Source organism: Apodemus sylvaticus, chromosome 7 (assembly GCF_947179515.1).
Source record: "Apodemus sylvaticus chromosome 7, mApoSyl1.1, whole genome shotgun sequence".
Classification (NCBI taxonomy): domain Eukaryota; kingdom Metazoa; phylum Chordata; class Mammalia; order Rodentia; family Muridae; genus Apodemus; species Apodemus sylvaticus.
Window position 1 is genome coordinate 56,278,181 of NC_067478.1, and position 24,611 is coordinate 56,302,791.

Below are 24,611 nucleotides of genomic sequence, written 5' to 3' on the forward strand. Positions count from 1 at the left end.
ATCTAATACCTTCACACAAACATGCTGGGGGCAAATGCAGATAAAATAAAAATAAATAAGTTATTTTTTGGTTTTTTGTTTGTTTGTTTTTTTGGATTTGGTTTTTCCGAGACAGGGTTTCTCTGGGTAGCCTTGGCTGTCCTGGAACTCATTCTGTAGACCAGGCTGACCTCGAACTCAGAAATCCGCCTGCCTCTGCCTCCCAGAGTGCTGGGATTTCAGGCGTGCGCCACCACCGCCCAGCTAAATAAGTTATTTTTTAAAAAGGAAAAGAAAAAGAAAGCTCTTAAACTAAGAAGCCCAGGCCTAAAGCTCTATGCAGTAAGAAAAATAAGAAGGGAACTGAAAAATATGTCAAATTTTTTGCCAATGAAGGGAGCCAAAGAAAAATATCAAGAGCAAACTGCCAAGAGGCACAGGCTGCCTCACAGGGAGCTTGTCTTAGCTAGGGAGAAAACACCGTGGGGGACGCGTTTATTTCAGCTTACACTTCAGCACTGAGAAAGTCTGGACAGGAACTCAAGGCAGGAACGTGGAGGCTGGAGCCGCAGCAGAAGCCATGCAGGGGGCTGCTTACTAGACTCGCATGACTTGCTTAACCTGCTTTCTTACAGCACCCAGGAATACCAGGCCAGTGGTGGCAGCATCCACAGTGGGCTCTTCCCACATGAACCATTATTAGTCAAGAAACTGTCTCCCAAATTGGCTTCACAGTCCAATCTTACGGAGGCATTTTCTTTTTCCTTTTTTAAAGATTTAGTTATTTCATTTATATGAGTACACTATAGCTGTCTTCAGACACACCAGAAAAGGGCATCAGATTTCATTACAGATGGTTGTGAGGCACCATGTGGTTGTTGGGAGTTGAACTCAGGACCACTGGAAGAGTAGCCAGTGCTCTTAACCGCTAAGCCATCTCCCCAGCCCATGGAGGAGTTTTCTTTATCAAGATTCCTTCTTCCCAGATGGCCCTAGCTGTGTCCAGCTGATGTAAAAATCAGTCAGCATGGAGCTTCTATTTCTAAGTCCAATCAAAAATAAGAGTCTTTAAAAGTAACAAAGGGCTTCTGAACAACCTGTCATAGCATGACAAATTCATGTAGTAACAGTTCCTTTTGTAAAATCACACGTGTATGTCTGTGTAGGATTTGTATGTATATTTACATATGTGCAGGTGTACATGATTGTATATACACACATGCGGAGGCCCAAGGTTGACTCTGAGTATTTCCCTCTTTTGCTTTCCTCCCACGCAACCTGGAACGCACTCTCTCAGCGAGCCTGCCAGCTGGCCAGCTCAGAAGATCCTGGCTCCATCTCCTGTGTGCCTGGATCCCAGGCGGGCCTCTGAGCCCACCTACATCCTGAGGATTAAACTCAGCTCCTCAGGCTTGATCAGCAAGCACTATCAACTGGGCCATCTCTCCAGCCCGTCCTTTTAGTATTTTCTTGGCTAAAGGAGATGCAATCTTGTGTTTAGAAACATAAAAGTTGAGAACTGGGCCAAGATGTGTCCAATAAGCCAAATCCAACGGTGAGGAGTTTATTGGAGTGGAGTTAAAAAAAACTGGAAGCTCCTATTTCACTTGCCTCTGAGGGTCACATTCAATTGTGCAGGGGAAAGTTAACTGGTGGGATCTTCGTGGTGTTGTTAGCAATGGAGAGAGCCAAACAGCTTGACCGTTTCCTTGATGGCTTATAATTAACGCCATACAAAAGATTCTGTACTCAATCAAAGACAGAGGAGCCAGGCGGTGGTGGCGCACGCCTGTAATCCCAGCACTCTGGGAGGCAGAGGCAGGCAGATTTCTGAGTTCGAGGCCAGTCTGGTCTACAGAGTGAGTTCCAGGACAGCCAGGGCTACACAGAGAACCCTGTCTCGAAAAAACCAAATCCAAAAAAATAAAATAAAATAAAAGACAGAGACTGAAAAGACCATAAAACCAACTTCTCTGATCAATAGAAAAAATAGATATGCTGCACATAGATATGCCACGATTGTTTTGATGACGATGATACCCAGGTTCAGTTCTCACAGCCCAGTGTTCCATTGTTCATGATCTAAATGATTATGATTTTATACAGAGAAAATGGCATTCAGGACCAGGTGTGTAGAGCTGGGTTTCCCAGCTCGGTGTCAAGTCCTTTAAACAGCCTTATGCAAATTGTCCATATAGTTAATGAGACCTGGTCTTCTGTAAGGAAATGATCAGCAATAGGACCAATGCTAGCACTCCGTCTAGGCTCCGCCCCACGGTTGCCTGGCAATAACCTGCTATGACTGGCTTACTATAAAAGGGGCTGTTTGCCCCCTCTTCTACCTCTTGCTCTTACTCTCTGCCCCTTCTCTCCCTGACCTGGTTCACCCCTTCACCCTCTTGGTTGGCCTCTCCTCCTGTTCTCTCTCTCTGTCTCTCTGTCTCTCTGTCTCTCTGTCTCTCTCTCTCTGTTCCATACTATAATCCATCGTGTGTCTGGAACCTTAGGGGGAAGGGATGCCTCAGCACGGGCCCACTGAGGCACACTTTCCACCTCAGTATACATTGCCTCTACCAAAACATATCCTGGCCTCTTCTATTTTTTACAAAACACAACAACAAAAAGACACGTGGAACTGAACTATACCAACATTTTGGAGGAGAATACAACAGTAGTTTCCTACTGTTCTGTGATGGGTACTGAGTCAGAGGGCTGGAGGACTGCGAAGCGTAATTTCCCATAGCCACATGTTGGCGGTAGGCAGAGTCCACCTCCTCATAAAAGCATGAAGCAAATTGCTCGAGACAGCAAAAGCAGAAAAATCAAAATGAAAACAAAACAAACCAAAACAGGAGATGTCGAGATGCTCAGTCAACAAAGTGCTCTTTGCACAAATATAGTCTAAGTTGACGCCCACGAGCCGTGTAAAAGCCAGGCGTGGTGATGTTCCAGTGCTAGGGAACCAACCGGACACAGGAAGGCCCCTGGGGCTCGCTAACCAGCAACTCTAGCTGAGATGGGGAACTCTGGGTTCAGTAAGGGACTTTGTCTCAAAAAATAATGTGGAAAAAGACTGAGGAAGATCTCCAGCTTTATCTCTAGCTTCCACACACACTAGCACACTCATTCGTGCATAACCACACACACACTTGCACATAATCCCCTGCCCTGGAATAAAAATTTAAAGTGCCAAACAATTACACTGCAGTTCTCAGTGAATAGTACACAGTAGGGGGTCCGGAGAAAGAAGAGACTGCAATGTATTGACATGGTGTTAACGGGTACAATGACAGGCTACACACAAAAACAAAATTTCACCTAGAGAGCTCAGTGCTGACCGTTTGTTTTATCCGCTTGATGAGTAAACCCCAAAGGAAGCCAATCTGAATTTCCAAGTTAATCGGGGTGTTTTGCATTTGCCTTCAAAGACAAGAACATTTTTCCTGAGATAATCCCCACTGTAAGTTGATTGATTCACTGACTTTATAAACAGAGGCATTAAACTCTCAGGAATTCTGTTAATGGAATGCTGCCTAGCGTCCTGTCCCTAAAAGCAAGAGTTCTGGCTTGACAGGGGACTGGAGGGCATCTAAAGCCTTTATAGGTGACCTCAGATCCACGCCAGGCCCCACACAAGCCCTTCAGTGTTTGAAAAGGCAGCAGGAAGTTCTTAACCCTCCTTCCCTGCAGAGGAGATAAAGGCCTTTGATTTGGGATCACAACATCCACGGTCCAAGGGAGGAGGAGGATCCGTCCAAACAGCCCTGAGCATATAGAAGCTCAGTGAGGAACAAGTGGAACACCAGCTTCAACAGGCAAGGGCCAGCATTTAGGCCAAAGAGCTGGGACAGACTCAGCCAGGACTGTGGCTGCTCCTCCGCTGGCCTGTGGCTAATCACTAATTCCAATGCAGACTAGTTAAGAGGGAGCCTTTGTGATGAAGCATTCAAATAACCACTCACTTCTCAACTTCCATCAGTTGGAGAAGGTACAGGGAAGCCAGCCAGGCTGTTAAAACCTGTCCACAGTAACTCATCCCCCCCCACCCCCACCGCTGCCTCAGATAAAGATACAAAAGCTATGAGGTAGACAGAGTACAACATTCTCTTTGAAAATCAGTTGCCATCAGTTTGCAACTTTGTACTGAAAAATCAACAGACTCTCCAAGTAGACTTTTATACTAGTTGGAGCTGGAAAGATAGCCCAGCAATTGAATTTATTGCTTTTGAAGAAGACCTGAGTTCAGTTCAGCAATTTCAACCACCTGTAACTCCAGCTCTACAGGAGCTAATGCCTTCCTCGGGACTCTGTGGGGGATGTGCACTCGCACAGACGCTCGCACAGACGCTCGCACAGACGCAAACCCACCCACACAAATACACTCATAATGAAACAATAAGTTAAATCTAAAAAAATTAATTAGTTAACAGTGGTGATGCATGCCTTTAATCCCAGCACTTGGGAGGCAGAGGCAGGAGGATTTCTTAGTTCGAGTCCAGCCTGGTCTACAGAGTGAGTTCCAGGACAGCCAGGGCTATACAGAGAAACGGAAAAAAAAATTTTAATTAATCACAATATTCCAATTTGATACTATCCCAATATCCTCAAACTAGCTTTTCTGCAGTACACTATTAAGTGCTTAAGAATAACAGGTCAGTTCCTCTGCCAGGTATAGAACCATTTCCTTACCTATTTAAGGAAAGACAACGGAGGAATGGTTAAAAGGAAAGAAAGAGGGAAGGAAGGCTGAGGGGGAAAAATGAGAAGGGGAAGCAAAGAGAAGCAGTAAGGAAAGAGGAAGGGAGAAAGAGTGGAGGAAGAAAGGAGGAGGTAGAACAGACCGATGAGCCTTGGGTCAGAGAGAATGACCGTCGATTACAGGCCTCTCTCTGCCTTCTTTTCTCTGCATTTTTAGACAACTTGCCAGGCTGACCACCCTGGCCCTGAATCCACTGCCTCCTCAGTGCTTGAATAGCAAACGTTCACACCAAGACGTGCAAGCGGTCACATTTTGGTTATGAAAAAAAAACGCTTACAATTCACCACAGAGTAAGTACAAACATCGTTTTACAGACAGCTCTATAATCAAAGTATATATACATATGTAAAAGCGAGGAGCGTTACGTACAGGCCTATTGTCACAGTACTGCCATCGGGAAATTCAAAACTTTGCTCAGCTATGCATATGTACACATACAAAAGACACACACAGAGCAAACACAAAATTCCTCACTATCCAATGGAATTTATGTCTGACATTATTAGATACAAAGTAGTATAGTGGCTATACTAGCAAGCAAACGAACAAACAAAATCTCTGGCTATAGCTATTGGAGAGCAAAACATTCTGAAAAGCAAAAACTCAGGTGGCAGGGGGCACAGGCGATGGTGTTGCCAGTAAGGGGAGCTGCCACCACATCTAAGGATGTCACTTCCCTCTCCAGAACTCACTAAATGGAAGCAGAGAACTGAGCCCTGCAAGTTGTCCCCTGATCTCTACACATCCACTGTGTCACATACACACACAAAATTTTTTAGTCCTTTTTTTTAAAGTAGAAAACCCAGCCACTGAAACAACAAGAATTATATGATAAGCAGACAGCAATATCCAACCCCCTACTCCTTCCCATCCCAGGCCGTGTCACAGATATTTGACTTTTATAGGAAAACAGGGAGGAGGGGGTGCATGTTTAACGTAGGTTACATTTTCTAATTTATTTTAAGAAGACTGCTTTAAATAAAATACGACAATACAGACACAATCACATTTGACACGAGCGGGCACATTCTAAGGGACCATTCCTAGTCAGAGGTTTTTGTCAAAATCCAAGGAAAGCTTAGCATTATCTCAGCCTGGATTCTGCTGGTCCTCAACCATCCTGAGAAGCCATGGGAAGAGAGGCTCCCTCCCGCTGATTTGTGAGATGTTTATTTCAACCATCACTCTTCAACAATTCTATGCAAGACGGAAGAGGCGAAAGGTCCAGGGTGTAGTTGCTGGGACCAGCCATCCGAAAGCTCTCATTCTCCCAAAGAAAGAGCGTTCCGACCTTTGACATTCTGCTAAGGTATCAAAGCAACTGCTCATAAATGCATGTCAATAACAGCAGAAATCAATCATTTCATTTAATCCCATCAATTATTATGGAGTGGGACACAGTACACTTACAGAGCTGTGAGCTGTTCAGTCACTTTGTGAGACCAATGCTGTTTTGTTAGGTTTGTTTTCCCTATATTACTTTTTTTTATTTTTGGTTTTTGGTTTTTGGAGACAGGTTTTCTCTGTGTAGCCCTGGCTGTCCTGGAACTCACTTTGTAGACCAGGCTGGCCTCTGCCTCCCATGTGCTAGGATTAAAGGCTTACACCACCACACCCGGCTACATTTTTTTTTTTAAACAAGCATAATTCCATCATCACAGACAGAAATGCGACTAGCCACTTAAGCAGTTTCAAGGCAGGACTGAGGCACTGCTCTGTTGGCAAAAGGCTTGCCACAATACCACATGGACCAGGGTTCAAATCTCCAGTCCTCATAAGGAAGGACCTGCAATTCCAGTCCCTTCCAGATGGGCAGACACATCTCTGTAGCTGGCTGGCTACATTGTTTTCTCTCTTAAATACAACTTGAAAAAAAATCTATGCAATTTTTTTTTATTAAACTTTTCACTGGGTCTTTTTAAATTTAACAGTGCAACTGTAACAATATGTCTCTCTTGACTCAAACTTCTTACAAAAAGGTTTCACAAACCAGAAACTGGCTTTATAAACAGACAGTTTTACACTAAAATCTTTGGGGTATATGCTTTTTTTTCCCCCAAATTGTATTATTTTATGCACATGTGCACTTTGCCGAAAGTCTGTGTCCCCAGAAGCCAGAAGGGGTGCTGGATTCTCTGAAACTGGAGTTACAGATGGGGGAATGAGCTGCCGGTGGGTGCTGTGAACCAACAAGATGTTTTGAAGGAGCAGCCAGGGCTCTTAACCACTGACTGAGTCATCTCTGCTGCAGACAGACAAATGCACTGCCTGATGCTGGGTGAAACAAAGTAACTGAATAGCTCAAAAAGCCACAGAGCCCAAACAGGAGCTGAGAGCTGTCCTTGCACTCACAGCGGTGGCTTCTGGCTTCGGGCTCCACCAGCATGCATTTTAAATAGCGAACTCCCTCAGGCAGAGTTGTACTGCACTCACGCAACATAAAATAGAATGTCAGCTTAGCTATGTGCATGACATTAACAACGCTTCTGATAATCATTATGACAACTGTTGGAAGGGTCAAAAGACATCAAAAGCAGGGGCAGTACTGCAGTGACTGCCCAGCCCACTGCTCCCTTTATGAGCCCATATACACCCATAAAGCAGAGGTTCTCAAGCCGGGTTGTGAGGGGGTCACATATCAGATATCCACATTACGATTCATAACAGTAGCAAAATGACAGTTAAGAAGTAACAACGAAATAATTTTATGGCTGGGGGGTCACCGCGACATGAAGAACTATATTAAAGGGCTGAGGCATTAGGAAGATTGAGAACCACTGCCATCAACTACTTGTCTAAAAAGTTCTAAGATACTACTTTACTAAATCTTAGTAAGTATGGTCTTGCCTTTTTCAAGGCAGGGTTGGGGCATCGCTCAGTCGGTGAAATGCATGTCACACCAGCATATGGTCCAGAGTTCAAATCCCTGGGACACACAAGGAGCCAGCTGTGGGCAGAAGTACCTGTAAGTCCACGCCCCTGGTAGTGGACAGACAGGAGCATCTCTGTAGCTTGCTGGCCACTTCAGCACACATCTTGCCAGACTCCCATCGGCTTTGCAATGCAAGCCATGCTGGATACTTAACACTAACACCTCCCAAGCTAAATTCACGACCTTCTCCCTGAATTCTCTATCTCATCTGAAGGCAACACCACTTACTGCTCAAACCAAAATCACCTGCATCCGGGCTGAGTCCTAATTAGCTTGCTGTTACTGTGCTAAAACACTGACAAAAACCAACTTGAGGAGGAAAAGTGTTATTTCATCTTACAGCTCAAGAAGTCAGGGAAGGAACTCAATCTAGGAACCAACACAGACACCATGGAGGAGTGCTGCTTACTGGCTTGCTCCTCCTGGTTTGCTCGGTAGAACCCAGGACCACCTGCCCAGGGGCAGCACCACCTGACTGGGCAGGACCCTCTCACATCAACCACTAGTCCAGAAATGCCCTGCAGACTTGCCTGGAGGAAATCTAAAAGAGGCAATCCTCAACTAAGGTTCCCTCTCCCCAGATGACTCTAACTTGTGTCAAACTGGCAAAAATTAGAAATCTGACACCGTGCAAGAGTATGCTACAGAGCTCAGAGCCTCAGCACCACAAAAATGTTGGGTGAGGGTGGCAATCCACCTGCAATTCCTGCACATGGGAGGCAGAGACTGGTGACAGGTACCCAGGGCCATCTGGTGCTACACTACCTCAATCACAAGCTTCTTCACCAGTGAGAGTACCTGTCTCAAATGAGAATGATGGCGAAAAACCTCAGCACCTTTCTTGTTGTTGTTGTTGTTTTCCAAGACACACAAACTAAAACTGAGGGGCTTGTCCCTACCACACAGAAAAAAGGAAGGACACAAGACAGCTCTCAAACCCACGCAAACACATGTGGGTCACTCGTGTTTCAGTTCTTTTTTTTTTTATGAGAACATGTATGTGTGTGTACATGTATGCACACATGTATGTGTGAGGGGCTGGAGGTTGTGAGCTGCCAGACACCAGTGTTGGGAACAAAACAAGGGTCCTGTGAAGGGCAGCGAGTGGCTAACCACTGCTCCATCTCTCCGGCCCTGGCAGTTTTCATCTAAACCTCCTTGTTTTAGTTTACTTATTGTAAATAAGTACTAAATTGCTTTATTTAGCATGTGTGTGCAGGCTCAAGGAGAGATCTGTCTCAGTTTATAAGCGGAAGAACAGTCATAATACCTGGCACTATATAATAACTGCTGGCTTCCACATATGCACACACACCACAGATACATACAAAATAACAGAGGGCTAGCTTTAATTTTAGTATCACTTCTGTAACAGTCCCTTTCCTATAGTGTGGATTTGATAACTCTTTGAATATGAAAAAGAAACTTTTCACACAAGGAGACACATAGGCAGGCAAAGCATTTGTACATATAAATAGAAACTAAAAAAATCTAAAAAATAATAACATTTTTAAAAAGTCATATCCTATCACTTGGATAACTTCAAAAACATTTTTGGCCATCACACAGCTTTAGTCAAAGTAGTTCCTCAACTAAAATTACATTAAAGACATTACCAACTGGGCTGGTGAGATGGCAGCGTGGGTAAAGACAGTCACTGCCAAGCCTGGAGACCTGAGTTCAATCCCCAGGACCCACACGGTAGAACAAGAGAACCAGCTCATGCAAGTTGTCCTATGGTCTAAACCATGACACACATGCCTTCACATACACAGGCATACACGAGCCATAATGAATAAATCTACTGCCAAGTTAGAACATGAATGTAACTTTCCGGGAACACAGAAAACTCAGTGGGTAAAGGCACCTGCTGCTGAGCCTGGCAACCCAGGTTCTAGCTCGGACCCACGTGGTGGCAGGAGAGAACTGACTCCTGCAAGCGGACCTCTGACTTCCACACGCGCCCACATGCACGCACATGCTCACACTCACACACAATTTTTTTTAAAAAGATTCATTTATTTATTTTATGTATATGAGTACATGGTAGCTGGGAACTGAACTCAGGGCCTCTGCTCACTCCAGCCCAAAGATTTATTTATTTTATTGTTGTATTATTTATTTTATTTATTTTATTGTATTTGTATTTTATTTATTTTATTGTATTTGTTGTATTATTTATTTTATTATTGTATTATTGTACACTGTCGCTGACTTCAGACACACCAGAAGAGAGTATCAGATCTCCTTACAGATGGTTGTGGGCCATCATGTGGTTGCTGGGATTTGAACTCAGTACCTTAGGAACAACAGTCAGTGCTCTTAACCACTGAGTCATCTCATCAGCCCCCACACACAATTTTTTTTAAAGGTTCATTTTACTTATTCAGAAAACAGTGGCTGGCAAAATATCTTAAGAAAAGCTGTGCCTCTGGTTTGTTTATTAATTTTTTCTTTCTTTTTTAATGGCACTGCTAACATCAAAGCATTTTTTTTTCTATTCTAAATCCACTTTGAGGTCAACATTTTAATCTGAATTACTGTAAACCCAATCAAAGAGACTCATACTAACTCAGACCGAAAGCTGGGAGAGATTAAGCGTCATCATTATTAACAGATACTGAGGACAGCGGTATAATCTGTTTCTACACAAATACATTAGCAAAGCTCAAGAGAAAGTTTTAACTATATTTTTAAAACACTGAATCAAAAACAAGATAAAATGCTAAATCAATACATATCAGAATTTACCATCACTATTTATAAATTGTATCTCACATGTGCAAACTCTCAAAGCACCATAGCCATATAGACTAGAACAGTCTCAGACAGAATAATAATTCACTTTCCTAGAGTCTTAAAAATAGGAGCTGGAGAGATGACTCGGTGGTTACGGGCACTTGCTGCTCAAGACACGAGCAGCTCACAACTGCATGCAACTACAGTTCCGGATGATCTCACACCCTCATAGAGCCTCAAAGGGCCTTGCACACACATGGTACACATACATACGTGTAAGCCATCACTCATACACATAAAATAAAATAAATCATAGCTGGGTATTCCTCTCAGTTGATAAGGTGCATACTTGCCAAGGGGAACGCCCTGGGTTTAATCCCTGGTACCCCAAAAATAAACATAGATAAATAAAATACAATTATCTAAATTATCTTTATTTAGCTTTACATCTCCCATGAAGAAAGTCTAAAATGGCTCATTAAATACTACCCAAGTTACTTGAATTTTCTTTCCAGGGACTTAAATGGTTCTGTTATAATGGGGTTGAACGTTTAAACTCTCATCAAGTATATATTAGGGGTTGGAGAGATGGTGGCTCAGTGGGTAAAGTGTCTATTGTACAAATATGAAAACCCAAATTCAGATCTCACAATTTATATAAAAGCCAGGCACAAGAGCATGCACCGTAACCCAGAACCAGGGAGACAGAGACAGGAGAATCTTTGGGGCTCATGGCCAGCCATACTCCTGAGTTAATGAGTCTCAGGTTCAATGAGTCACCACATCCCAGAAAAACAGATTGGAAGAGGCCGAAGAACACACTAGGTATTGGCTTCCATCAACTCATGTACCCGCAGGCATACATATGAACATGTACATACTACATACAATATATATCCAAAGACCACCACCACCATCTTGAGAAAGATGAAGTCTGAATTCTACCAGATTCCTTTCTTTCCACTAATAAGAAATCTAAAACAAATATTTTAAAAACAACCACTTGAAATTTTGTCTGCAAACTTCCTTATGTGCTGGTAACCGTCAGTTGAGCCCAGTACTGTCCCCTTTACTTGACCCCCGTTCCCCCAAGGTGCTACCATCCTTGCATCCTTACTAGCTAGCAGAAGTTAAAAGGCTTCTGCTCACGACAAGAATGTTAGGTACTGCTGACTTAGTGAAGAGACTTGTGTTCACATTCACCAACATCAGCTACCACACTGCCAATGGTCTGGGGCCTGTCAATGCCACACAATGTGCAGAATGTCCCAAGAGACTCTCTTGGGTAAACGTTTTCTTCCAACCACAGAAGTATCAGTGGTCCTCAAACAGTGGGTGTCAGGGCTTTCTGGTTGTCACTGCTGGGAGGGACTAAGAGGCCAGGGATGCTGGAATACATCATGGAAGGCACCAGATAGTACCACAGTGAGGTGTTATCTGGCCCACAGTGCCAACTGTGCCAAAGCTTAGGCACTCTGAGAAATGGTACCAACAACCAGAAAAACCTTTTTTCAACAAATTATTGAGACCTGGGACATGTTGGTGGCACAGATGAAATGTGCCTGAGTTTTACTATGGTCTGAGCACTACTTTAAAACTCCAAATACCAGTAAGATGGCTCAGCAGATAAAGGGGCCTGTCCCCAAGCCTGAGGATCCGAGTTCAATCCCTGGACTCAGAGTAAAAGGAGACAAGTGAGGTGGGTGCCCTCTGACTCTCACCTCTATGCTCACATGTGTGTACACATATACACACACACTCGAACTGTAGTAATTTTTAATAAAAAAATAATAAGAGTAAGAAGGCTTATACTTAGGATTGTTGCCAAAGAATACGACTTATCTCAAGTAGTCCTTATGGGGCTGGGGAAAGAGCTCAGCTAGGAAGGGAGAGCAGCGAGGACCGCTGGAGTGTGACGTCATGGCCTACAAAGGAAGCCAGGCACAGAGAGACACACTTGTTACCCCAGCAGCAGAGAGGCAGATCCCTGGGTCTCACTGACTAGCCCAGCCTTGACCCAGGAAGCTCTAGAACAAAGAGAGACTCTGCCCCAAAAGAGAAAGACAGCACCTGGGAAATGATACTTCTGGCCTGCACATGCATGCCTTCTTGTGCACGCGTGCACACCACACACACACTCTCACACACACATACACAACACACACACACATAAAACACACACCCACATACACACATATATCACACATACACACACACACACACACACACAGTATAAAGCACAAAAAAAAAAAAGAATTTTAAATAATTTCAATAAGGGATTGGCGAGATGGCTAAGCAGAGGGCCTGGGTGCAGGTCCCACCGCCCACACGGCAGCTCACAAGCAATTCCAGAAGATTCAATGCTTTCTTCTGGCCTCCACGGACACCAGACACACACATGGCACACAGAAGAAAAAGCACTCATGAAATAAAGCACCACTGCAGCTTCGTAAAATGAGCTTTTATAGACATCCTCTTTACCACAGTGCCCCGCACTAACCAGAGGACACCAGTGGGAAGTCAGGTCCTGGGCGGTGCCCAAATTCCCTACAGTCTACTGATGCATCTAGCACTGCCAACGTTGAAGCTGTCAAACATCTATAAACACTCCAGAAGGGCAAGACCTCCAGAAACCAAACAAGCAAACAAAAGAAACATTTTAAATTCATGCCTTTGGCAGTCTGTAAGAATTCGGCGTTTTAAGGGTCATCAAAAGCAGTCTCTAAGAAACCTTGCAAGGTTTCTTAAGGACTGTAAAGGTCAGGAAAGACATTTGTAGGACTACAGTCAGAGATGTCTGCCGGAGATGTGCTGCCTCCACTGTCCTCAGGCACGCACAGAGCACCATAGCACCCAGCACCGCAGCACCCAGCACCGCAGCACCCAGTGAGAAACTGTGGAACACTGTTCCCTGTTTCACACTCCACCTCCATTAACTGTGTCCCTCTTCACGCTGAGCATGCCGCCAGGCTAAGCATCTATATCTGCTTCCTTTCTTTCTTACCAGTGTATAAGTTATGAATTTAAAGATGCTTTATAATGAAGGGAGAGGTCAGACAATTTAAACCCAAAGTAGTAAAATAGACTTACTTGAGATATTTTTATAACTTTTTTTAAACTAAGTCATCAAAATTGTTTTTAGGAAAATCAAGCATCAGAGTTGGAGAGATGGTTCAACAGTTAAGAGCACTTGCTACACTTATAGGGGACCAGAGTTCAGTTTTCAACACCCACACCAAGATGTTCACCGCTGTCTGGGATATCCTCCGGTTTCAGGGGATCCATCAGTATCTGGGGTACCGTGTGTGCATGTGGTACATATACATGCAGACAGGCACTCACAACTACACAGAAAAGAAAAATCAATATATCTTTTCTTTTTTAAGTGATCATAACTCAGCATGGCTGATTATTTTGCAAGTAAGACTCCATCAGTTTACTAGCTAAAAGCAATGACTCTAGCTCAGCACCCCTGGCTATAAGATATAGATCACGTCTCCAAATTGTAATTAAAAATATGGCTGTCCCCTTGGTCCTGTGAAGGCTCCATGCCCCAGTGTAGGGGAACGTCATGGTGGGGAGCAGGGGTGGGTAGGTGAGGGAACACCCTCATAGAAGTAGGGGAGGGGGGATGGAACAGGAGGTTTCTGGAAGGGAAACCGGGAAAGGGGATGACATTTGAAATGTAAATAAATAAAATGTCCAATAAAAAAAAACTATGGCTGTCACAGAGGTGACATCAAATACATTTGACTCACTGGCTGAACTACACATTAAACCTAAAGCCTTGCTTAAAAGATTAGTTTTCTGTTAGCCTCTTAAATTGTTATGAGCTTTCTCAACAGGCCCAGCTGTTAACTAAGGGAGCATAGATTCCCCAGGGGTTGTACAAACAGCTCCTAGCTGTGAACAATTTTCTTTAGAACCACAGAGACAGTTGATAAGGGTATGAACCCAGGATCCTTTCAAGGTTTCCTTTAAAAATGGGTAAAAATAGAACACACACTCATATGCTCTGTGCATGCGTGTGCGTGTGCGTGTGTGTGTGTGTGTGTCTTCAAGAAAGAGAAGCTCTACCCCCTTGTCCTGTTTTGCTTAAAAAAAAAAAATCCACCAACTTTGAAAAGAGGGAGATAGTGTTACAAGTGGCATAAAATGAGAAGAGAATCACGTGCAAAGGAGGAAAAACTGGTTCTCTGACCCAGAGAAAATCAGGGCCCTGATGCCCAGACCTTAGGCAGGGAGCTCCTCAGAGCCCAGCCTCACTGGAGAAGCCTGCAGAACGAGGTGTCTGCGGCTTTTACTGAGGTGACTTCATGAGCCCTGGCCATCTGGCAGAACTTAAACAGATTCGTTCAAACCTCTCTCTCTTCCTAGGGCACCAGGAGGCACTAACTAAGCTTTATTGTACAAGTTGTCAGATCGGTCTCTCTAAATACCTATTTTATTCTCTTTATTTTTCCCGACACCCATTGACTCGGAGTTCCATGCTAGTACTGCTGGATGGGAACACAGGTGGCTGTAAGTTTTTGTGTCTCACAGAAGGGAGTCTGCTCTCCAAGTCAAAACCTCGCTGTAACAAGGACACTGCAGGAAACTTTGCCAGTTTTGGGTCCGGGATCTCTGATAAAATCCAAATATCTGAGCTGCCTTTTTGTATTCCTATTCTCCTTTTCGTATGCCATGCCTTCTCAAACTTAAACACTTTAAATGCCCTTTACATTTCAAAAGAAAGTTTGGGTAATAATTTAGGAAGGACTCTTTTAAGGCAGAAATCTACACCCACAAAATAAAAAATGCTGAGAACTTCATCTTACACTGAAGCAGCAACGATTTCCTCGGAAAAACAATATGTCTGACTCAAGTCACCTTAAAGTTTCAGAAACGCTCACCTGAACAACTATACCGAGGCTAAAATTGATCACAAAGTTTGTCTAAAAAAAAATTGTGAAAATAAAGGAATTCCACGTACATGTTTTCAGCCTTTGCCCAGGTTAAAAAAAAAAGTCACGAAAACCCTAAAACACAGGCCGGATTTGTGCCGTCTCCCTCCCAGCTAGAGGCTTCGATTTCCACCTTTTATGGAAAGGAAACAAACAGACAGCTTCCTGTTCAATCCTCACTGCCGGCCAGACTTTTACACATCACAGAACACGCCCGCCTCCTCCCTCACTCCCCTTATCTTAATTTACACTTGTTGAAATATGAGACTGCTTTAGCGCACTAACGCTTTCCTCTGAGATTTATCTTACACCAGCATTAAGGACACGAGGCACCTCAATACAGCTTCCTGGTGACTTGGTATTCCTACAATATTTTAATCAGTGTTTATATAACGAAGACTTAGCACTCAAGTCGGTGAAATTTTGATGTACTAAAATTTAACATATTTACATTCGTAAGCCCTGCTTTAATGTTCTGATCATCACATCTAGGACTATTATATGCAGCTAGGAGGGGACTCCCCACACCACTCCCCCGTTTTTCTAATTACACGAAAATGTAAAAAGGAGACCTATGAGAAGGCTATCAATACAAGGGGTTACTTTAAAAAAATAGCTATATATTATGTTAACCCTATGTTTTCCTTTTTAAAAAGGGATGCCTTAGCAGAACTAAGCTAGACGCATTCTTTTGTGCTTGGGTGAACAACCGGAAAGCCGAGCCTCCAGGCCCTGGGGAAGAGCCTCGCGCTGATGTGCCTGGAGATAAGGTCCCACAGTGACACTTAAGGAAGGGCCAGCTCGCTTTCGAATTTCTGCATTCCTCGAGAACAATTCATGGCAATAAGCAACTTTGCAGAAGAGCCACATGAAAGCTGGGGCCAGTGAATGAGGGTCATCTGCTCTTTATCACAGGGTAAACCTCACCCTGGCCAGCGGCTAACCTTTTAACCCTGCCTATTCCTAATTTACACATGAATAATGGAATTCTGGCCCAGAGTGCAACTTTCCTGATTCCAGCTTGCTAAATTCAGAAACTAAGACTCAGCTTGTGTGTTAAAAAAAAAAAAAAAAAATTAAGAGTGGTACAGATTAAAGTTTTAGATTACAGATGGCTACTACCGCTAAACCAAAAGATGCATTCGCTCATAAAATCCCTAAGAAAACAAAAAGAACATGGTGCCCTGGTGTTATCCGTAAGGGTAAGAACTAGCCACACACACACACACACACACACATACACACACACACACACACACAACAACAGAATACCCACTTAATGCTCCTCTGCTCTTCCTGCTCACGATAACATCTGCACAGGAAGAGCGATTAGAGCCCCTGTCACAAGACGCTGCTTCTTCAAACATCAAAACTATGAATCCAGGATCACTGGGAGCCTTCTTATTTTTAAACAGAAATCTAAATTTAAACATGCTGTGCCTTTGTTTTAAATCCATAACAGTGACTACAAAATACCTCCTGTAACAGTCCTCAACCAAAGAGATGTTCTAAACACTCAATCTGGGAAGCTTTGTTTGTTTGTAAGGTCCTGTGAGATGGATCAGTGGGCAGACAAGCATTTCTAAGAGAGTGTCTGGATGTATAGTCCAAGCTGGCCTAGAACTAACTCCCTACCCTTGTCCTCAGCCTTCCCCAGGATGGGATCACAGGTATGTACCACACCTGACTTTTCAATGCAAAGTTCTTATATTTATAATATGAAGATTAGATCCCCACAATACTTTGCAAAGTGATTAATATCTAAGTCTTATTAATAAAAGTGTTAAAGATAAGATAAAAAAATGTGAAGATACTCAAAATGGTAAAAGCTTTTTGTATGGTTGGTTGGAATTTTTTATTTTGGATTTGGTTTTGGGGTTTGGAACTGAACCCACTCATGCCTGCCAAACATACACTCCAGTACTGTGCCACAACCCCAGGCCCTGATCCTAATATTTGCTTAATTTCTGCTTTTATTTATGGAGTCGGAAAGCTAGGTGAGCTATGGGATTCTGCCTCAGGAGGTCCTGGAAGCAAGGGTGGTCCTGATAAACGTCTGTCTTTTAAGACCTCTGTCCACTCACCCCCACCACCCACTTCCCCACAAAAGCAACCCATGCTACAGTGCCTTGGCATGACAAAATTGAAAAGAAAAATGATTGCACTAGTTGGGAAATGTGGAAATGCAAAAATCCCACAGTGATGGTACATTAGACAAGATTCCAAGGAACAGACAGTGGATTTATCCAGTGAAACCAGTATCCAATGAAAGAAAAGATTACTGACCAGAGACCATAGCCAAAGGAAATCAGCAGCAGAGTAGGTGGAGTTTATCAGAAATCTTTTCACGGTTATGTTCTTTGGTAGGGGTGGGATGGGGGTAGGGCTAGGTTTGGAAGCATCTCCAATCTGCCAGTGTAATTCAACATAAACATCACTCTGCTTGTGGTTCTTTTCCACGATTCATCATCACTGCACAAATTTACACCACGGACTTCTCTAAGTGTAGCAGAAACATGCCCGTGCGCTGTGGTTAGTGACCTGGGAATCTCTGAAGCTACGTTCCAAGCTTCTGCGGTGTAGACCTTGGACAGACCACTCCCTAAAGCCTATGTGGTTATCTCAAGAGCGTGCTCTTCCTGTCCTACGCTGTAAGAACCGGTAAGTGTGTGTACAGTGCAGAATCTGACCTTTCTGGGTTAAGAGCATAGCTGGACTGTAACACTCCTGCCACCAGCCCAGTGCGCTTAGTCACCTGAAGAGGTGGTGACCTTAAGGAGTTCCCTTTCCTGCCCTGAGCCCAACTTCACACCCAAAGCAGTTGCAAGTCAACCACCATCTAGAGGATTACTTACACTGAAAGTTTGCTCAGATGATGTCAATATAAAGAAAATCCTTAAATCACAAACTTTATGACAACTGGAAAAAGAAATGAGCAGGTCTTGGGGCTGGAGAGATGGCTCAGTGGTTAGGAGCACTGGCTTCTCTTCCAAAGGATCCAGGTTCACTTCCCTGCACCCGCATTACAGCTTATAACAGTCTCTAACTCCAGTTTCAAGGGATCCGACATCCTTATACCAACATGAATTCAGCCAAAACACCAATGCACATGAAATAAAAAATGAATTAAAAATTTTTAAAGTTGGAAAAAAAAAAAAAACCCAAGAGCATTTCTGACCTAATTCCATCAGGCCTAAGACAGAAACAGCAGTGACCTCTTTCCCTCCCAGCTGGAAAAGACTAGAACTACTTCAAAGGCTCAAGAGTCACTAACCAGTGCCCTCTCTTGCAATCACACAGCAACATGGGTGATCTCAGCTCAGTCTGAGATGGAAGGCTGTGCTGTGAGAAAGGTTTAGCACTCCAGAGCCAGCCACACGGCAGAAAGATTTATTTGTGGTTGTTTCCACTCAGTGATCTCTAAAAGATTAAAATTTTTACAACAGCTTTGTTTGCACTGGCCAAACTTCTTTGTGTAATTCTTACAGTGTGCAACGTCTGAAATGGGGACAGTCCCACCTGGTCAGGTTTTATACGCTGTGTTCGAAGTCAAATTTGCTTCCCAATCAGATTTACATACATTGATTTCTCTGCATGCCTTCCTTAGCACCAGCTAGTATCAGCTCTGGTAAAATTCTAAATGTATGCATGATTTTAATGCTATTTGTTAGTCAATTTAGAAAAAAAATTCTAACAATGAAAACCTTTAACCACCAAGAAGAATTTCAACACTTACTTGACAATGTCAGAAGAGCTTTCTGACTAAGAATGGCCCCATATTTGTTCACTGCCAGGCACTGATAAAATCCTTCATCCGATTGCTCTCCCCTCCTGCCTTCCACTTCACTGATGTATAAAGAGCCGTTAGACAGAACCTGGATCCGTTTATTTTCAGACAGTTTTGCTCCATTTTTCAACCATGTGACCTTAATGGGACCTTCTCCGTGAGCCTGGCAATCTAAAAAGACTGGGTCTTTCCTGGTGACTGTTGCATCCTGTGGTTCTTTCATGAAAAACAGTTCGCTAAAGCTCCACACTCCTGCAAAGGAAAAAAGGGGGGAAAGAGGTATATCCAGAATTACAGGCATAAAATCATTTAGCACACAACTGTAAAACACATATTCCTGGTAGAAGGCAGCTCCTCTAGCCATACTGGTCAACTTCCAAGGACCTTAATAACCACAGACCCTTCCAACAACTCAAAACACGGGAAGATTCTAATATCTTTCTATGCAGCCTAAAAATTTGGTTCTCAGGTTTCTCGCCAGAGACCCAAAATCATCAGAACCTACTGGCACAAGCCGTTTGCTACTTTTACAAGCTTGTCAAAAAGATCTTGAACAGGGTTAAGTCATAAAAGTCTAATTTTACAAGAAATCATTAGCAAAACTCCAACTCTGTGAACAAACGAGTTTATTTCCTTGTCTCCTGAAGTGTTTTTGGGAAACCCCAGCACCTACTCCTTTGGGAACTATGTTTATCTTTTGTGACAAATTACAAGTTTGCATTTTTTTTCCCCTATCTGCCCTTTTACAGCAGGGGATGCTGTCTCCTCTCCTTAAAAGAAATCCATTTACTTCATTTCTGCCAAGCCAGCTATGTATTTAAAGGGCACACAATAGACTCTGAAAAGTTGGTAACTTGCCGCTTGTACTCAGTGGGTGATCGGATTAGGAAACCTTTATTTCACTTTTTTAGTGCTACCAACTGTGGGAAAAAAAATGCGTGACTAATTGGTCCTTACTGTCTAAGAGGGATAGGAGATTGCTTAATCAACCAATACACATTTTTATCAGAGCAGAGGAAATGCTTTATCCAAGCATACACAAGCCCCAGGTCCCCCAGAATAAAGCACCTTTGCCACCAGAGCAAACGCTTGCTGATCTGAACCAACAAAAAATTAGGGGTCGTGGTGGGAGTTTGTTGGGTTTTTTGTTTGTTTGTTTGTTTGCTTTTTAACATTTCTTCTGGTCAGTTCGAAGCCCTGATTATAAATACCCAGCAATGATTTATCTGTTTCTGATCAAGACAGATCCTGAAAAACCTCAGAGTCTGGGGCTCCAGACTTCCCCTAAGGTTTGCCCTGGGCAGCTACCCCAACAACCCCGTGCTGCATGCACCACTCCGGAAGACGCCCATTGTGTTTCTGAGCCGCATCCCACTTTGATCCTTTCTCTTGCTAACTGAAACTAACTCCTCCAGGGTAGAAAAAAAAAAAAAGATAAGAAAGGAAAAAAAAAAGAGGAGGAGGAGGGAGGAGAGGAGGAGGAGAAGAAGAGACCAGCGATTATAACTTACAAATGAATAACTCAAGCCCCTCTCGTCAAAGACCCTCCTTTCCCTAATATTCACTTCACATTTTTCTGTCTTTGAAGAAACCAAGATTGCAGAAAGGGAAATAAACAAATTTTATGCAAGTTTGTGCAAGGTTAATCTGGGTTTAATAGAGGTTTCAGGGACCTCCAGCCGGGACCTCAAAAGACCTATATGCAGAAAGTAAGTTCTATCCAGACACCTTTCTCCCTGCCTCTCTTGGGGCACAAATGGGCCATACAACTTTCAAGCTCCTTCTCTTTGCAATCTCATCCTCCCATCTTCTTGCTCAGTATGGAGCTTCGAAAACGTGGGGCGCCCAGCTCGGCCACCGAGAGACCTGGAGGAACCCCACTGCAAACCCAGGAAACGGCGCGCAATCGCGGCGCCCCCCTGCGTGGAGAGGCTGCCACTCAGGAAACAATATAAATAAAACCACGTGCGGCCGCGGCCCGGGAGGCAACGCGGAGCCCCCAGCTGGCCACAGCTCGGACAATGGCATGAGCAGGGCCAGTGGTCAGCGGATCCAAGGGAGACTCGGCCTCGGCCTCGGAGAGCTCGGAGTGCGCATCCAGAGAGAACGTTGGCCAGCCGCGCCACCCGCGGCATCCCTGCCCGTCCCCCTCCCCGCGCACGGTCGCGCACACTCGCACGGGAAGCGCGCCCACCTGGAACCGAGCCGAGCGGCGGCAGTAACAGCAACAGCAGCAGGGGCAGCATCCCCGGGCGCACGGGAGGCGCCATTCAGCGGGGCTGCGCGGGCATGCTCCCGGGCTGTTCGCCCGCGCCCGCTGCTCCCGCTGATCTCCTGGACCCGCAGCTCCCGCTGCAACCCGCAGCTCCGGCGTGGCGAGGCGACGCGCCGCTTGCAGGCGCACGGAGCCCCGCGAGTGCGCCAGGCCGCGGGGACCACGCGCGCCGCGTCCAGCCGGGGGCGGAGGGAGGCTGTAGAGGGCGGCGCAGTGGACAGCCTGGCCGGCCGGGGACTACTTTCTACATCTGGCCCCTGGGCCCCGCACGGCGAGGTCTGCGCTGCTGGCGGAGGGACACGCTGAGATCGCCTGGGCGACCCCGGGGACAGGGGGAGGGCCCCGCCGGACAATGCACCTGGGGGTCAAGCCCCCGCCCCTCGGCCTGCGCGCCACGGCCGGCCACTGGGCCACAAAGGCCAATCTCCTGGCCGCGGCCACCCCCGCCCCCGGGGCCCTTCTCCCTCCTGCGGGCCAGTTGAGGATTCTGCACGGAGGAGGGGGTTGGGGTGGAGGGATGGTGTTGAGAGATGTGGAAAGGCCGGAGACTTCTCCCCTGATGGCCCCCTGCCCATCCCCCTGCCTTGCTCACCCGCCCAGGCCCTGTTCAGGGAAACCCAGTTCCCACTTCAGAGGCTTGTCAGCGCCCCTGGAGGCATCCTGTGGCGACAGCCCCCACCCCCCAACTACCACCCACATTTGGAGACTGTTCTTATCTTCTCTGGTCTCATCAGATACAGCCCTGCCTTCAAAATCATCTTAGAGAGCCCTAAAATTAGCAGTTACTTTCGGGGGAGACGTTTTAACTCTTCAAGTTAATTAAGTTTTTACTGTGTGAGAACTAAGCGCAGAATAGAGAGTAGAGGCGAGACCAAGGGCTGTCCAGAGCTTGCTGTGCGAGGCCAGACTTTGGTAGGTTACCTGCTTAAAAGTTAGGCTGATGAAAGAAGACACCAACCATGGGAATTTGTTCACAGCTCTTGAAATTAATTAAGGATAACCCAGAGGAGCTGAGTCGAAACATACATTTAAAGAGGGCGGGCCAAAGGGGGGGGGGATACCGTATGGAGCCTACAGAGCCTTTACACGTGGATTAGCATTTGCTAATCCCGATCTAAGTCTTTGGCACATGACGAGGGCACAGGCTAAAAGCTAACTTTAATTAAAGCCGCTGACGGAAATCTAGCTTTTGTCACTAACTGCCTTTAGCAAGTTCCAGGAATCCTCCTGATTGCGAGGGAGGGGGGAATTAGGGGAGCATGGTTTTAGAAACCGTTTAGGACTCCCTTACTACTTACCCTAAAACTTATTGAAGAAAAGTCAGTCTCCTTTGCAATTTCATTTTAACCCCGCGTAAAACAACAGTACCCTTAGCTCTGTTGCTTCCAAACTTGCCTTCTAATTTAGATGAGTTTGAACAATTTCTAAACCTCAGGATATAAATTCGTATAGAAAGAAAAATGAGATACAGAACTGTTGCTTTTTTATTTTGTTTTGTTTTTGTTTTTGATTTGGTTTTTTTGAGACAGGGTTTCTCTGTATAGCCCTGGCTGTCCTGAAACTCACTGTAGACCAGGCTGGCCTTGAACTCAGAAATCCGCCTGCTTCTGCCTCCCAGAGTGCTGGGCTGAACTGTTGCGTTTTAAATTACATTTTTGTTTGGGTTGTTTTGAAACAGGGTCTCACTTTGCAGTCCAGACATACATGGACCTCCCTTGTATATGGACCAGACTGGCTGGCACAGGTTTGAGCTAGCATACCCAGACTAGCTAGATTTTGCTTTGTTATATGATTATTTTCTTCTCCCTCTGGACTTCATAGTCCCAACAGACCCCAAGTATTTCTATTACCTGTATAAGATGTGGGTTTTTTGGGGTTTTTTTTTGGGGGGGGTTGGTTTTTCGAGACAGGGTTTCTCTGTGTAGCCCTGGCTATCCTGGAACTCACTCTATAGACCAGGCTGGCCTCGAATTCAGAAATGCGCCAGTCTCTGCCTCCCAAGTGCTGGGATTAAAGGCATGCACTACTTCTGCCTGGCATAAGATGTGTTAATAAGATGTTTTTATTCTGTTACAGCCAGGGATTTTTTTTTTTAGAAGAATTATTTATTTATTTATTTATTTATTTATTTATTTATTTATTTCTCTTCTGAGTACACTGTAGCTGTCTTCAGACACACCAGAAGAGGGCATACGATCTCATTACAGATGGTTGTGAGCCACCATGTGGGTACTGAGAATTGAACTCATGCCCTCTGGAAGAGCAGTCAGTGCTCTTAACCACTGAGCCATCTCTCCAGCCCACAGCCAGGGATCTTTAATAACTTGGGACATGGTGTTGCTTTGAGGAATAGTATTTGCATTTAAACAAAATGAAGAAAGATGATGTAATACCTTAAACAACATGCTGAACAAAATTGACCATGCTGCACCGTGTGGGAGAGGAGTAGAGTTCCTCCGACCAGGTTTATCTTGCCATAGTGTAAGATTTGTGAATAATATTAGTGTAACTTTTGAGACCTACTCAAAAGTTTTCATGTGTACTCGCTGGCCTCCCATGATGAACCTGTGAGGTTAATGGACAAGTTGGGAGCAAAGAGTTTGCTTTATCTCACAGCTAAGAATCCATCACTGACGGAAGTCAGAGCAGGAACCTAGAGGCGGACAGGAAGCAGAGATCATTGAGGAGTACCATTTCCTGCCGGTCAGTGCTTGCCCACAGGTGAGTATGAAGGGGAATTTATTCAATTAACATTTCCCTCTCCAAAATGACTCTAGCTTGTGCCAAGATGTCATACTAACCAGCACAGATGTTCTTTTGTTTTGTTTTGTTTTTCGAGACAGGGTTTCTCTGTGTAGCCCTGTCTGTCCTGGAACTCACTCTATAAACCTTAAACTCAGAGATCCTCCTGCCTCTGCCCCCCCCCCCAAGTGCTTGGATTAAAGGTGTGTACCACCACCTCCGGGCAACACAGATGTTCTTATTACTAATATCTTTATTTAATTTGAAGAAATGGATTTAGCCAAAGTCACCCATTAATAATTGATAACTAGGAGCCAGGATTCATGTTTTTTATAAATCTCAAGTTTTACCTGTTTTTGGTATAGAATCCTTTTTGCCTTTAAACCTCTCTTTTCTTTTTAAGCATTTTTTCTGTTCTAGAGTTTGAACCTCGGGCCCCGGTGTATGCCAGCCAG

General features: G+C 44.6%; 1 protein-coding gene across 1 annotated transcript in view; it reads right to left on the reverse strand.

Moving 5' to 3' along the window:
• The window catches only part of Prtg (protogenin), a 102,748-nt gene extending 81,096 nt beyond the window's left edge, over positions 1-21,652 (reverse strand). The window contains exons 1-2 of the mRNA XM_052187822.1: positions 21,334-21,652; positions 19,089-19,391 (exon numbers count right to left, since the gene is read on the reverse strand). Coding sequence (XP_052043782.1) covers positions 19,089-19,391; positions 21,334-21,409 — 379 coding nt within the window. The 5' untranslated portion in view covers positions 21,410-21,652. The remainder of the gene's footprint in view (positions 1-19,088; positions 19,392-21,333) is intronic.
• Between the last annotated feature and the right edge of the window lie 2,959 nt (positions 21,653-24,611).